We start from the raw sequence: 16,791 nt of genomic DNA, 5'->3' as shown, positions 1-16,791 counted from the left end.
TATAGATGTAAACAACACAATAAGAAAACATTTTAAATGAAATGTTATTTAAAATGTGGTTTCAAATTCAGTTACTAAAAAATATTCATTAAAAAATTTACAATGTGTACCTTGATTCAAAAATAACAGATTCAAACTTCAGTTTTCTAAGTTCTCTTTGACAGTCATCAGCTTCATTAGACTTATTCCTAAAATAATACAAAAGTGGTTCAAATATTTTATTTCAAAATAGTTAAAGTATAACTGTTTTCCTTTTTTAAAACATATTTCCTTTATTACTTTTCTTATCTTCATATTTTATTTGTGATTTTATATGCAGATTTCCTTAAAGTTACACATATATAGTCAAAGGAGTTTTCTTTGTCAAAAGAAATCTCATCGGCCAAGTCTGACTATAGGTGTTTTTCTTTATCATGACTTTATCTAGAAAAAAGTTTTACCATATTCATATCATTTCTTTAAAGAAATAAACATTAGTCTACTTTTATAACGGCTAAGTAAGCTCCTATCAGACCTATCTCCATTTAAACCTCAAGTCTAAACTTTGGATAACATTTTTGAAAAAAAGAAAACTCCCTATGTGAAGGTATTGGAAAGTGACCAAAAGCAGGCAGATTCTGGAAAGAAGTTAACACTTGGAATGAGGTGACAGCATAGTATCATGTTTTTATTTGTTTGCTTAATGATTTTACACTTACTGCAGGCCCCAGTCTGCCCCATGCAGGGGAAACTAAAATTCTGATAGAAAACTGGTTTCAAATTCAGTCATTATGGCCTGAAGAATTAGAGGACAGTGTGTGGCGGAACCACAGCTGCTGTAAAGGGTGAACCCTGAATAGGAGAGAGCCAGAGAGAGAGAGAGAGAGACAGAGAGAGAGACAGAGAGAGAGACAGAGAGAGGGAGGGAGAGGGAGAGAGACCCAAACGCTGCACATAAACACTGCCCATATTATCTGGCTGAGCTCAGAACTACATGTACACAGGGCAGATTCCAACCAGCCTCGTGATATGGGAGCTGCTGCGCTACAGACATTTTACAGTTTGAGGCCAAACAAATTAATTGCCTGCTTAAAGCAATACCACCCCCACTATTATTTGGAGAAATGTAACAGAATCCAGAATCTCCGTAACATAACATTTACAATGTCCAGAATAAGAATTATTCAACATAGGAAGAAACAGAAAAGCATAAGAAGAAATTCTCAAGAAAAAAAATAGTTAATAAGGACTGACTCTGAGATGAACCAAATATTGAAATTAGCAGACAAGGATTGTTAAAGGAGCAATTATAATTCTGCTCATAGAATCTAATTAATGAAAAGATTTAAAAATCTTAATAGAGAAATAGAAACCATTGAAAAGAACCTAATGGAAATTTTAAATCTGAAATAAACATTTGTCTTGATCTTACATAATTGGGTTTTGTAACAATATTCAAAAGGTTAACACATGAAGAAAGATTAATATTCCAATAAAATATGATAAAATTATAAGTTATAGGAAATTACATTAAAATACATAATATAATACATTATTAATCAGGAGAACACTCTTGTAACTACCATCTAGGTCAAAAAATAAATTTTGCCAGTTACCCTGGAAGCTTCATGTTCATGATCCCAACACAGCAAAGTCCATTCACCTTAAAAAATCCATTCTCTTGTATTTTATGGTAATCATTTTGATTTTCTTTGGAGTTTTATTACCTAAGTTTTATCTCTGAACACTACATTTTAGTCTTCCATTTAAAAAAAATGCCTTTATAAAATATGTTATTTCCTTTATCTCATTTTTATAAAATGGCTTTATTAAGGTATTGGACTGACATAGAATGAACCGCATACAATTTGATAGGTTGGAACGTATAAGCCCAATGAAACCATCACCAGAATCAAGTAGCACAGGAGCATACTTAGAGCACAGATCCTGGTCTCCGATACTATTCCCCATTCAAAGGAAGCAGGACTACTCAGAGAAATGGCTCACTCCAAGGGTGGGACAGGCTAGGCGTATCTGAAACACCTTGTTATGCCAGCAAAGGAGAAAGTGCTTATAAAAGATGATCATGTTCCAGCCTCACATGAGCCGGCTTGAAGGGACTCACTAACTAAGCCTAGGACAATCTTGGTACCAAAATAATTAAGTACAGTAATAGATTATAAACCATTGAAAAAATAGGAATTCATGAGTCTATACCAGTAATACATTTTTTAAAAATGCAGAGAAGGGAGGCTCTCGCTTACACTAAAATGCTGCTGAGGGCTGACTAATGAGTGGGGAGGGAGGGCTGGAGCTGGGAATCGTCATTAGCAACTGCTACGGTAAAGACTGGATAAATCAAAAATCATTCATGGTTGCTGTAGCTAGGTATAAATTTTGATGAGAAGCAGAGTATTTGGAAAGTTTTCCAAATAAAATGTTAGGAAAGAAGGAATCAGGAAAAAATTAACATGCCATTTGTAAAGTGGCATGTTACTTAAAGTGGCTTGGCTCAGGCAAGTCACAAAGGAAAGACTACAAAGAGCCAAATATGCAGCAATACAAGTTTTTAGCAATTAAACTAGTAGCTCTTCTTTTTTCTTTTTTAGTTATAATACCCAATATTGGCTAAGAGAGATGGGTATTTCCAATTACTGCTGAGTTTGAAAATCAGTATAATCTTATTGGAAGACAATGAGTCATTATGCATTAAAAACCTTAAAAATATGCAAGTTTAGTTCTAGCAAAAGTCCTAAGGAAATAATTGCTTGTGAGTAGAAAGATTTATCTACATGAATTTTTTTTTTTTTAGAACTTAGCTTACCTTTTATTTCCTTGTTTTCTTGGCAGTAGACAACAATTGACATAGTTTTCCAGAGGAAATGCACCCTCAATTTTAAAGGATTCATTTTTTTTAAATTTTGTATCTTTATTATATTTTTTCCATTACCATTTAGTTCCCCCCCGCACCCCCCTCCCCTCCCCCCCCCCCCCCCCAGGAATCAGCTCACTGTTGTCCATGTCCATGAGTCCTTTTACCTTTTTGCTCAATTCCTCTACTCCCTAACCACCCTCACCCCAACTGGCTGTAAAGTATTTTACTTATAAAAACAAAAAATTTCAAAATTCTAAAAAAACAAAGGAATAGTAAATCAGTTATGGTTTAATCCAAAGATTGGGAGGCTATACAGCCATTAAATAATAATCAATAACTTATCATATAATGCCTGGGAAGAGATCACTAAGTAAAGATCATAGATCATTAAATAAAGACATCACAGGATCATAGATCACTAATTCAAATTTTTTTTAAATTACATTATTTAGAAAAATGAACTATAAGGGTATATAATAACTGCAATGTCCTTTTAAATATATTCCTGTATTTTCCAAGTTTTATACCTTTGCTTTGAAATCAAACACAAATGTTCCTTTAAAAAATGCTGTGAGATTCAGCAGTCCTACCACTACTTTCACTTTGTGTTCAGGCTCTTGTACACACTTCTCCAAATCTAGAGACAGGGGCAGTAGAACTCCTGTAGTGGTTACTTTATTAACTATGTGCACAATTACCCTTGGCTGCTTTTTTTTTTTTTTTTTAAAAAAAAAAACTTGCTCCCCAGAGAGCCTATCATCCCAAGAACTCCCCTTACCACGGTCACCTCCCACCCCCACTCCAGCTAAGCCACTCTTTCTATGGTTCACCCTTCACTACTCAATTGTTATCTTCACCTTCATTAGGATGGAAGAAATTGGAAGGAATAGAAAGAATGCCTATGTCTCTTTAAACACTGCATTCCTTCTTTTACTCCCAGCAAACAGCGTTAATCCTTTCTCTTCAACAGCTTTGAATAAGCCTTCAGAAAGGCGCCTGGTGTTCCTGCCAATCAAAGCAAAGGAAATCAGATGAAATAATTGGATATTTTCCCCTAATTTGAAAGGCAAGGGTCAATACCATTCCACTCCTTTATATGAAATAGCCATTCTCAAACTGCCTCCTTGATATTTCTACTTTGCTGTCCAAAGGCATCTCAAATTTAACAGATCAAAAGCATTGTTTTTCATTTCCTTCACTCCCATATCTATTTCTCTTACAGATTTTCTCACTTCAATATATGGCACCAACACAGTAATGATACTAAAAGATAACACCTTATATATCTAATGCAACCCTCAAAGCAGCCTCTATTCCCTTTTTAAACTTGAGAAAACTGAGACTAGAGAGATAAGTAACATGCCCGAGGTGAAATGACTACTAACTAGTAATCCTGGGATTTGAAACCCAGCAGTCTGGGCTGGAGTTTAGGCTTTTAGCCATTTTATACTGCCTCTCAGCTCTTTGCCCTGATGCTGAAAAACTCCAAATGCCACCCTTTATTCTCTCCTTTCCTTTCCAGTCCTCTTGTTCCACAGTCACATCTACTCCATCAGTAAATCTTGTCAGATTAGCCTCTGACATATATTTCTCTTTGTCTCCACACTTCAGCCTCACACTGAGCCGGTCACTTCTCACTTGTCTGAATGCACAGCTTCGCACCCAGTCTCCCTGATCGCTCTTGTATTCTCACTCCAGTCCCTTCTTCAGGTAGCAGCCACATCGACGGCTTAAAACAAATCAGATCAGTTCACTGTCTCACCAAAAATCCTCCAATAGTTTCCCATTGTCCTCTAAATAAATCCAAACTCCTCATGAGGCTCTGGACATACCGGCATATTAATTTTTTACTGCTGCTATAACAAATCACCACAAACTTTGTGATTTAAAATAACACAAGTGTATTATCTTACATTCAGAGGTCAGAAGTCCTAAAATCATATGTTGCTAGGGCCATGTTCCTTCTGGCGGTTTCAAGGGGAGCATCTGTTTTCTTGCCTTTCTAGCTTCTAGAGACCACCTGCATTCCTTGGCTTGTGGCTCCTTCTCTCAACATATCATATCATTCCAACCTCTGCTTCCATCCTTACATCTATCTATGTTTGTAACTTTGATCCTCTTGCTTTCCTCTTACAAGCACCTTTTTTAAAAAAAATTTTTTTATCCTCCCCCAAAGACATGCTTATTGATTTTAGAGAGAGAGGAAGGAAGGGAGAAAGAGGAAGAGAAACATCAATGTGAGATAGAAACATCAATTGGTTGCCTTTCATACATGCCCTGACTGAGGACCAAACCCACAATCTAGGCATGTACCCTGACAGAAAATCAACCCATGACCTTACAGTTTGTGGGACATGCCCAATCAAGCCAAATCAGCCAAGGCTATAAGGACCTTTTTGATTACATTGGGTCAGCCCAAATGATTTAGGGTAATCTCCTAATCACAAAATCCTGAATTTAATCACATGTGCAAAATCCTCTTTGCATGTAAGGTAACATTCTCACAGATCCAGGGATTAGGTTATGGGTCTGTCTTTGGAAGCCATTAGTGTGTCTACCACAACTGGCTTTCTTCATGTTTCCTGAATTTGTAAAACTCAGTCCAAGAATTCAGGGCCTTTGATCTCTCTGCTTCCAGATGCTAGCATTTTAGTACTGCTAGCTCTTTTCTCTTTCTCAGATTTTAACTCAAAGGCCATCTACTCAGGGATACCACTCTATCAAAAGCATACCACCCCTCCTCATCACTCACATTCTATTATGCCTGTTTTCTATTTTTTTCAGCCCTTAACATTAACTGAAATTACCTAAACAACTCAGTTGGAGCTCGTCAATCTTGTTACTCCAATATTTAGTGCCTGTACACAACCGTGATGGTACATAATCACCACTCAGTAAGCATTTTGTATTGAATGAATGAGTGAATGACGTAAACCTAGCCTGTTCAGCCTAGAATCCTGTGAAAAGCAGATTTATACTCTGACACTGGAATGCCACCAGGCCACCTACCTGCAAGGCAGAAAATTCTCATGAATGACCAGAGAGGTAAGAGGAAAATTAAAACTTTATATCTCAGAAGGCAATAATAAGAGAGCTCCACGAACAGATTGGTCAGCTGTGTCAGATGTTGCTGAGAGGTCAAAACAAGAGCTTTAAAATTAGTAATTTATGTCGGTCATAAACTGATCATTGCTCAAATTATTGGTCACATGAGAAGGGGGTGGCTGCAAATAAAATTAAAGTGTAAGTAGATTTAAAAGATCCCTAAATTAGAAAATATACTTTGTATAACCACTCCAGACATATTCATTAGTAGTTGATAAATTACAAATCATTTTAAGTGAATTTTGTTGTTTTCATTACATACATAAAAGTGAGTACCTTCACAATGTAAGTATTTAAGTAATGCATAAGTATATAGAGTCAAATAAAAGTCTCTATACAGTCCCACTTTCACTCGCAGGGGGAGCTGTTGGAATCCCACTAGCCACTTACTCAATGCATTTAAATCCGTGTGTGTGTGTGTGTGTGTGTGTGTGTGTGTGTGTGTATGTGTGTACCTTCATACACATTTTTAACATAAATGGAATTATTTTTCTAATCATATTTCTAACCTCTCACAACAGCTTATTCTTTGATGGTTACAAGCCTGGAATACATTGGAGGTTATCTTAATTTTTAAAATTTATCTTAATATCTCTGTTTGCTATTTAATAATTTTCTTGGGTGGTACATTTTTCCTGTGTGAGTTCAGAGCCCTTGTTTTTTTCAGGGGGCGGGTGGTGGGAGGGAGGTTTTTCTCATAACCTTTGGTTGGGTGTTCATCCTCAGCCTTAAGATTCTCTGTTTACTTGTCTGCTTTGCTGTTTGTCTTTGCCCTCGGTTGTTTTTGAACGTTGTGATGGAGGGTCAGGCTGTGGGGGCTGGGGCACTAAAGGTTTGTCTTGGGCCGTGGGGACCCCAGCTCCTCCTGGGGGCCCACGGCTGCCGGGCTTCCCAGCTCCAGCCCGCATGCTCATTGCTGTGCTCTGGACGCAGATGGCTCACGCATGCTGCTTGGCACGGGGCCTGCTGATCAGAGGGGGGCTGCTGAGGGGCCCGTGGCTTCAGTGTTCCAAATATGGTTCCTCAGAGTGGGCTTCCCTGGACCACCTGCATCAGAATCAAGTGGGGAGTGCAGAGAAAAATGCAGATTGCTCAGAGCTCCCCCAGGTCCAAACGTAAAATCAGACCGCGGCGGGAGTGGCACCTGGAAACTGACCCTGGGACTGGGTCCACGGGGAAGGGCATACTGTAATGTGCGGTTTCAATACACTTCCCAGAATTCTCCCACAGACTGCAGTTTGTGAAACACTGTTCTAATAATTTGCCAGATCCTACACACTTCTCTTTGTGGTAGCTGATTCCAACTGGTTTTCCTCTGCTTTATTCCTCCATAGAGCTGACCTTTTTATAATCCTACGTAGTCTCTTTCAGGAATTCCTAAAAATTTCTCACCACCTATAGTGATCTTTCTTGTCAGTCTCATTTATCTATGTTTATCCTGATACGCGCGCGCGCGCACACACACACACACACACACTTAATATATTATATAAAATTTACATATATATTTAAAGGTAATAAAGTTGCGTTTTTAGAGTTGCATTTATAGATGAAAATATCTATATTTTTCATCACTTCAGGGAGGTCTTTCCTAAATTAATCTAGATATTATGACACAAACAAAATTTATAGAAAATTTCATCACCAACTTTTCAGGGCATCACTACCATTCTACCTCTTTGGCAAACACTACTGTTCACCTGCTGAACGCGCACGGCAGCTTCTTTCCTGGCTGTCAGAGCCCTACGAGCATCTGCCCTCAGGATAAATCCTGCCTGGGGGGGGTGTCCAACTTGCAGCCCACGGGAGGCATGCTGTGATGGCTGTGAGTGCAGCCCAACACAAAACTGTAAATTTACTTAAAACACTATACGTGTCACAACGTATTGAATGTGTGGCCCAAGACAACTCTTCTTCTTCCAGTGTGGCCCAGAGATGCCAAAAGGTTGGACACCCCTAGGCCTAAACCAATCAGAGTTGTCCCCTTCCCTTTGCCAGTAATTCGTTTAGAAGAGGGTGTAAAAAAAAAGAGATGTAAAGAGAGGGCCTTTGGTAAAATGTTTTTCTCACTTCTAAGGAGACACCATAAAAACAGGCCCTTCCTGCCTCTGGGGTGGTTACATTTAGATGTGGTACCTGGGACGGCAAGTGCTTCATTGTCAGAAGGGAAGAGCCTTGGGGTGAAGCCAATGCCGAGGGCAGCAGGAGGAAGACAGGATGGGGAAACTGCTGAGCTGCTGGACCGACTACACCTGAAACCGCTCTACACTGTCGCTTGTAGCCTAAAGCATCCTGACTGATAAAATCTGTTTTCGAATACATAACAAGTTCTTCTAAACCTTGGAAAATATTTTCTTATAAACCTTAGGAAAGAAAAAGAACCTCAAGTTCATCCATTTAAAAACTGCCTTTTCCCCTTAAGTAAAAATACACAAAGCATATCAAAACATTGAAAATCTCTAAATAAAAGAGCAATCGTAAGTTGGATACGTGAAACCGACTCCTGCCCTTATCCTTCAAAAAGCAAGAGAATTAAAAATTTAAATATACCCGATCTAACACCACATTCCAATTTCTGTAAGTTCAAAAGGTGTGTGTGTTTATAAAATATCCAATTCATTAACAAATTGTGTGTCACATTTTTTTTAGTGAATTATTTTAACTTCCAACTTAATTTATTACAAAACAATGGCCAAATCACACATTTGATTTTAACTTACAAATAAAATAGTACCTATATGTTCCTGGGGACCTCCTGAGCTCTGAGCGCCCTGTGCAGCCCCCGGCTCTGATCCTACATGCCCACCTTGCCTCACTGCATGAGAGGAGAGAAGAGGGCAGGCAGATGGCTTAGAGATGGAAACGCTGGCCACCGCCGCCACAGAGAAAGGTCTCCAGCAGTCGGGGCCATTCAAGTGGCTCTATCTTTGATAACTCACATTTTCTAAAAATGGGTCCTCTGCCTATTTTTTAATTTTAAGTTCTTATATAGGCAGGGAGCACCAGCTTTATAAATGGACACAACTGCATCAGCCTTTGTGCAGTTGTATAGTGATTTCCTCCAGATAATTCATTTATTTGATGGACATGAGTGAGGTGGTATATTTCTCCCTCCAACTCTAATCTTCTCTCTTACTGTTTCTCAGCACTTGTAAATTATGTTAGAACTAAAATTAACAGAAAATACCACCAAGCACATGTGCATATTAAATAGGCAGCCTCCTTGTATATATAGAGAATTCTGTGCACACTCACAAAATCAATTCATGTCGCAACAAATGAGCTTTAGTCCTTTTCCTCGGCATGCTTATTTCTGTGCTGAGCTTCTCTACTAACTTGTCAGGACCCTTCCCTAGCTACTGAGTTTTGGTGTGAATATTTGATTTTTCCTGTTTTTCAAAAACAAATGACTTTGCTACAAATAATCCAAATATACATTAATTTGATAAGGCATTTTTGGAATTTGTTCTGCCTGTGTTAAGAATTTTATTAATGAGGATTGCATTAAATCTGTATATTGCTTTGGGTAATACGAACATTTTAACTATGTTGATTCTTCTAACCCATGAACATGGAATATCTTTCCGTTTCATTGGGTCTTTTTAATCTCTTTTAATAATGCTTTGTAGTTCCTTTATTAAGGTTCCTTTAATAAGTTCCTTTATTATTCCTATGTATTTTATTCTTTTTGTTGAAATTGCAAAATAATTTTTTTATTTCTATTTCATTGTTAGTATATAAGAATACAGTGGATTTTTGTACATTGATTATTGTATCCTGCAACTTTACTGTATTTATTTATTGTTTCTAACAGTTTTTTGGTGGAGTCTTTAGGGTTTTCCATACAAAGAATCATGCCATCTGCAAAAAGTGACACTTTTATTTCTTCATTTCCAGTTTGGATGCCTTTTATTTCTTTCTTTTGCCTGATTGCTCCAGCTAGGACTTCCAGGACTATGTTGAATAAGAGTGGTGACAGCGGACATCCCTGTCTTGTTCCTGATCTTAAGGGGGATGCGTTTAGTTTTTTACCCCTGAGTATATTAGCTGAGGGTTTGTCATATATGCTTTTATTATGTTGAGGTATTTTCCTCCTAAACCTATTTTACTGAGTGTTTTTAACACATTGTTCTTAGAAGTTGTCCATGGTCAATACAACATTTGGTTGCTAAGCATTCTAAATATTTATATTTCTTATGAGATTCATTCTTTTAAAATATAGAAACAGAAAACCAGAGCTACCAGATTATATACCACAAAGTAAAACAATTTACTTACTTTTAAAAGATTACATAAATCTATGTTAGAGTTATAATTATACATTTGCTATATTTATACTATAATTTTTGAAATTTCTGAAATTCATTTTTTGAAGATTTTTTTATTTATTGAATTTATTGGGGTGACATTGATTAATAAGATTATATAGGCTTCAGGTGTACAATTCTATAATACATAGTCTGTATATCGTTCTGTGTGTTCACAACCCCAAGTCAAGTCTCCTCTCATCACCATTTATCCCTCTTTACTTTCTTCTACCTCCCCCAACCTTCCCCTCTGGTAATTACCATACTATTGTCTATGAGATTTTTTTGTTTTTGTTTTATGTCTTTGCTTATTCCTTCACCTTTTTCACCAAGTTCCCCAACCTCCCTCTCCTGAACAACTGTCAGTCCGTTCTCTGTGTCTATGAGTCTGTCTTTATTTTGTTTGTTAATTTATTTTGTTCATTAGATTTCACGTATGTGTGAAATCAAATGATATTTGTCTTTCTCTGATTGGCTTACTTCACTTGGCATAACACTCTCCAAGTCCATTCATGATGTAATAAAAGGTAAGATTTCCTTCTATTTTACAGCAATGTAGTATTCCATTGTATAAATGGACCACCGCCTTTTTATCCACTCATCTACTGCCAGACACTTGGGCTGCCTCCGAACCTTGGCTATTGAAAACAGTGCTGCAGTGAAGATAGGGGTGTCTGTATTCTTTCATTTTTAAAAGAAACAGTGCTCTGGATATTTTACAATGGAATTTTCCTATCATTTGTTTGTCAGTATTTTATTACTTTCATAAAACAGAAGTACTCCAGCATTTTAAAACATAATTTTCAACTATCTTTTTGAACCTAACATTGGTGATTTTAAGAACCAGCTTCAATGTTGTCTATTCTGGGCAGATAATATAGACACAATCATAAGAGAAAAAGTTCAGAGACAATTTCACATTAAGTTACTAATTTGAACAGCCAGGGAAAGCTTTAATACATGGATAGATAAATTTCTTACTGAACAAAAGAAACATTTCATATATTTAAAAATATTTACAGGTCCTTCAATATACAGTCTAGGCCAGGAAAGTCTCCGAGAAAAGCAGCAATAGACCATACCCACACAGCTGTATCACTGCCAAAGGAGCCTAAATTCTTACAGGGTGTTTAATGTTCACCATCCTTACATGAGCTTTTCTTTACAGCTGTCCAGCTGGGCCACTGCCTTCTGAAGTTTTAGTCCAAGTGCCTCTACTTGAGATTGTAAATCTGAAATGATACAATATATTAACCTGATTAGGAAATTTTAAGTGTCCAGATAATTTCATAGTATAAACCACTTTGCTTTAGAGTTGCCACACACTTAGCTCAGGAAGAATATTGCAACTCTGTATTCTTCTTTGCCTGGATGACCATACACAGCTTGTCCTATTCTGAAATCCCATGGAATTACCGGGTTTGTACAGATCCACCTTATTGGCCTCTTTTTGCCAGTAAGACCATACTAATTTTCAAACAGCTAATAGACTAAGTTTTACTAATGTTTCCAAAGGAAATTTATGTAGCAAACACACATATGATTATGTGACTCACTTATGAAACACTTGACTGCCTAAGCTGTCTCTTTGGGCCCAGAACTGAAAAGCATTGCTGAGGTCTCCTGGGAGAATTGAAATAGACAAACCATGTGCAAGTCTCCAAGTAAAGAACTTGTTAACTCTGTGGAGCATCTAATAGACTTTCAAAGCCAAGAAAATGCAAGCAAGAAATTGGCTTCCATAGAGTCTTAACTGTGGGATTCAAACAGTGTTTAAGGAAGGTTATTCAAACAGCCGTGTCTAACATGTCTGTGGATGCAGAACTGAGGCTAAAGCAGAAAGAACAAAGGCTTGAATTATCTGAGTCCTGCCATGAGCCTGTGTGTGGGGACCGCGGTCAGAAGCCCGGCCGCAGTGACAGCCCTTGCTGGCACTCTTCTGCGGAATAAGGTAAAATTAAAAAAATAAATAAAACCTTAAGCAGAGGAACTATTTGGTTTCTATGAAAAAAAATATTTAAAACAATAAAATTATAACTTTCTGTTACATCTTTTCAGATGCTTTAATAATACACTTTAAAATCCTTATGCATGCATGCAAATACTCCACACGCGCACATATACTCTTCAATGTGCCTTCTTAGCTTTGTTTTATGTAGGAGAGCCATCTCCTTAAATCTGAAAATAAGTTCACTCTAAACAAATGTTTTAATTAGAATTTATCAGGTATTGGCACAAATTTTATGTTTACCCAGTACTTCCACACACATTATTTAATTTTATCCCTGAAACTGCCTTGTAGGTGGCTAATGGCCCATTTTTCAGATGAGGAAAACATAAGATTCTCTCCAATTCTCTTGCCTGGTATCTTATAATAAGTAACTCTTATATGCAGTCAAAAAGATTTTCAACTCTCCTGAAGCAATAAATTTGAGAGGATGGACCCTTGAAATAAGATGAGTGGATAAAAAAAGCTGCGGTACATTTACACAATGGAATACTAGGCAGCAGTAAAAAAAGAAGAAACTCACATTTTGCAACAGCATGGGTGGACCTTGAGAAAATTATGCTGAGTGAATTAAGCCAGTGAGAGAGAAACAGATACCATATGATTTCACTTATATGTGGAATGAACACAATAAACTAATGAACAAAATAGTAACAGAAGCTTAGATACATAAAACAGACTGACAGGTGCCAGAAAGGGGGACGGGGGATGAAATGAAAGATGGTGAAGGGATTAACCAAATAACATTTATGCACAACCCATGGTCATGGACAACAATATGGGGATTGGCTTGCCAGAGGGGTGAGGGTGGGGCTGGGGAGACGGGGGGGAAAACAGGGGGAAAGCAGGAACAAACCTAACAGCATAAACAATAAAAATAAAATTTTTAGAAAAGATTCAATATAGACCTACTTGGTAGATAATTTCGTGGGGTACATCTTTTCCACTTACAAAGTGATAACATTATATGAAAGAAAAGATAACATACACACAAAGAATTTACTTTTGAGTTTAACCCCAATTTGGAAACAAGGTGAGCTCATAAAGGTTGCATAATGTGTTTCTTTGTTATTAGGTTAAAAGATTTCAACCCACCCTCTGAAGAATGAGCAGGGAAGGAAGCTGACGCTGGTTGGTGGCGTACCATATCCAGGCACTGTGCAGGGTGCTTTTTCCTGTATCATTTCATTTATAATCACAACTACCATAAAAAACAGTTACATGTATTATTTTTACCAGTGAAGACTCTAAGGATCAGAGCAGTTGACTTAACAGAGGTCACATATCTGATTACAAGTGATCCTGTGATTCAAACTCAGGTTGGCCTGATCTCACAGTCCTTATTTTTCCAACTCTCCTACATTGACTCAAAATATGAAAGCTAGAAGGGAATGTAATATTAGTCCATGAAGGTGTGGGTAGAGTGGGTATAGATTTGCTTAGCATACCCCAGAAGCATTAGAGAGGTATATTTACGACAAATTAAAAGTATTATTTTATATGACACTCAGTAAATCAGTCAAATTTCTAACTCTGAGAGGTGGTTTAGATTTTAATTTTTGAAAGTTTAAAAATTAACATATACTTAATGGCTGTTATTAAGACAAAGTAGTGTAAAAAAAAGACAAAATGATGTCATTATGACCAACTTTATGAGACTAACGTCAGGGGGAACAATAATGACTTCTCATTAAATGTCCCTGGGTACTTTTGTCAGGATATAATTTTAAACAAATAAGTATGAGTCTGAGCCCACGTGACAAATTTTCTGTGGTTACTTCTAAGTGCAGCTATTGTTGAGAGAGAGAATTGATTATCTTTAAAAAATTCCAAAGGATTGATACTTGATATGTGAATTTTATGCAATTAATTCTCAATTACCTGATAATTAGAATGTTAGACAGTAAAAATGGCATCTAATCCAAAACCATTTTTATTGCATTGGAAGTATCATTAGGTTCATATTTGAATATAATTGTGCATCACAGTTCCAAAATTTCCTGAGTTTAATGGGAAATAAACTACACGATCATACCCAACTTAAAGAAGGAAAGACTATTATACTCTCCAGAGTTACTCTTTCTTCAAACCCACCTAAATCTCCCTTTCTCCCTACTTCAAGATAAACATAGATGGCTTAGTCTTTAATTCACAATACCCAATGAGTAGAGGAGCCACTTCCTTCAGATTATTCACTATGTTTTTATAACATCTCTGAGAAAAAATAAGGGAAGCAAATACTGTAAACGTTCTACTTCAAAACACAGAAAATGCTGAAGGCTGTTATGTGAAGTAAATAGAAACAGAAAATACAAGTAATGTCAACAAATAAATCATTTTATATAAGCAGACAAGATATCACAGAGAATTGAAAAAAGTTATTCATTATGAATAATCCATAATGTAAACAACACACCAGTATATAATTAGGAGTTGGTGAATATATTTTCACAGCTGTTATTTCACTTTTGGTTATATTTTCTCTAATAAAGAAGGACTAAGAATTGTTTTTAAAATACATAGGCCATCTCTTAACTCTTCTGAATGAAGCATAAGCATCCTATTGGTTTATAATTGGCTCTGGTAGACTAGTAGGGTCCTTTTGTTTTTGGAAGCGAGTGCCCAGTGCCTGTCCTTAATAAATAAAGGAACACAGTTAGGATAAGCAGCAGAGATTAAGCCACCTGCGCTAGACAGCTCCTTCAGTTCCTGAGGCAAGGAGTTCTTAAATAAGTGTATTGTTCTGTGCAGTCCTTCTCTATAGTTAAATAAATTCAACTTCAATTTTCTGTCATTCAGCATGACATTGGATTATGAGGCAAAAGGCCCTGAATGCCTACAAAAAGAAAGGAAGCATTGGCTTTAAACACCATGCAGATGTAAGGCGGAACCCATGGAAACAATCCAAAATTTACAACATCAAATTCTACTATGATGGGACTGTGTTCTTTGAAGATATTAAATAAGAAGCAAATGATTTTAAATGAACAAGACAAAAAGAGCTCTTAGCCTCTCTTCATACAAAGCCAGCTGCTTGCTGAAGAGCATTTCGCAGGCATCAGATTTGGGGTAATTAGTCATTTAAGAGAATCCTGTCATTCTGAAATCTTTCTAGAAACTACAAATACAAAAGGTATTTATCGTTATTTTATAGAAGAATACAAAACTTTACAGTCATTTGGAGGGTATGTTAAGTTAGTATAAAGTTTTAAAAAACAATAAATAAAACCATTAAAGTGGAAAGATATTTCAAGCTTAAAACTTTCTGGATATTAAAAATTAAAAATCTGGTACAAAGTGCTGTATGAAGGACAGTAATTTCAGGTTCAAGTAGCAGAATGGAAGAATAAATGAGCAGAAGAATTGGCACCTATAAATCCAGGTCCAGGGGAATTTTTTTCAATGAGTAATTGAAGCCTGTATAATAATATATATATTAAATGGTGGAACTAACTGCAGAAAAGGAAAAATAAAAACTCACTACTCTTTAACACTCCAAAGACAGGATAACATAGAGCTGTCATGCCTGAATTTTAAAGCCAGAAGGCCTTATTTCAAATTCTGGCTCTGCTTCCGCTACCTATGTGAATTTAGGCACTTTAGTTTCCTATCTACAAAATGGTTGTTATAGCAAAGAATTGTTTTGAGAATTAAGTGACTTAATATATGTAAAGAGGAGGACAGCATCAGGCACATACTGAGAACCAGTGCGTGCTAGCTATCACCGTTGCTGGTGGTAAGTAACCGCCCACCCCCAACTTCCGCTCTGAACCTCATCCCTCGCCACCTTGAGGAGCTTGTTGGGACCAGTGTTACCAGTGGGTATCGTAGTATGGGAAAGAGTAAAAAATGAAGGTTTTAACTATGTATTTTTCTTTAACAATCTACAGAGTAATTATGGCAACCTGTTAAAACTAGTTAAATATGGACGATGCCACACATATTTGTTATAGTGTTCTCAGTATTTTCTGGGTTTGACAAATTTTGTAGATATATTGTTTAGACTAGGGTCTTGCTTGCACAAGTCAAGGATGATAGCATGTTGTAAATGAGTCTAATCAACTAGGTTCTGTGTGTCCAAGGTACAAAAGAAAACAAGGGACAGAGAACTTGGTGGTGGTGAGGAATGAGCGTGAATCTGTTATTAAAGACAGTTCATTTGATTCTGTGAATAGGGAGTAAAGAAATTCAATTGCAGCTAGAGGGAGATATGGTAACAAGGAGGGTTATTGATTTTGATTTGTTTTAAAATACTGGGACACATTTATTCTCATTTGGGAATAATCCATTCTAGAGGGCACTGACACTTATGAACTTACTGTATGCCTTCTAACCTGCTTCTTAAGTGTGAATAAACAGTACTTTTTACAGGTGTTCAAAATAACTGCACAAATAAATAAATCTCATTTTAATTCTTACTTTTTTCACTATACATTGTTTTTTGAGGCCCATCCATGTAGCTATGTAATAGATATGATTCATTCCTTTCTGGCTGCTATATGACATTTAATCATGTG

The 16,791-nt window shown here is 36.7% G+C and overlaps 1 protein-coding gene across 1 annotated transcript in view; it reads right to left on the bottom strand.

Annotated features, from left to right (window-relative positions):
- The window catches only part of LEKR1 (leucine, glutamate and lysine rich 1), a 144,716-nt gene that overhangs the window by 44,745 nt on the left and 83,180 nt on the right, over positions 1–16,791 (bottom strand). The window contains exons 7-8 of the mRNA XM_054575571.1: positions 11,417–11,498; positions 102–188 (exon numbers count right to left, since the gene is read on the bottom strand). Of these exons, the coding sequence (XP_054431546.1) occupies positions 102–188; positions 11,417–11,498 (169 nt within the window). The remainder of the gene's footprint in view (positions 1–101; positions 189–11,416; positions 11,499–16,791) is intronic.

Source organism: Pteronotus mesoamericanus, unplaced genomic scaffold, assembly GCF_021234165.1.
Source record: "Pteronotus mesoamericanus isolate MK-2021 breed Mesoamerican mustached bat unplaced genomic scaffold, CSHL_Meso_final contig_116, whole genome shotgun sequence".
Taxonomy (NCBI): domain Eukaryota; kingdom Metazoa; phylum Chordata; class Mammalia; order Chiroptera; family Mormoopidae; genus Pteronotus; species Pteronotus mesoamericanus.
The sequence above is the reverse complement of the archived record's forward strand: the minus strand, read 5'-3'. Positions and strand labels throughout refer to the sequence as shown.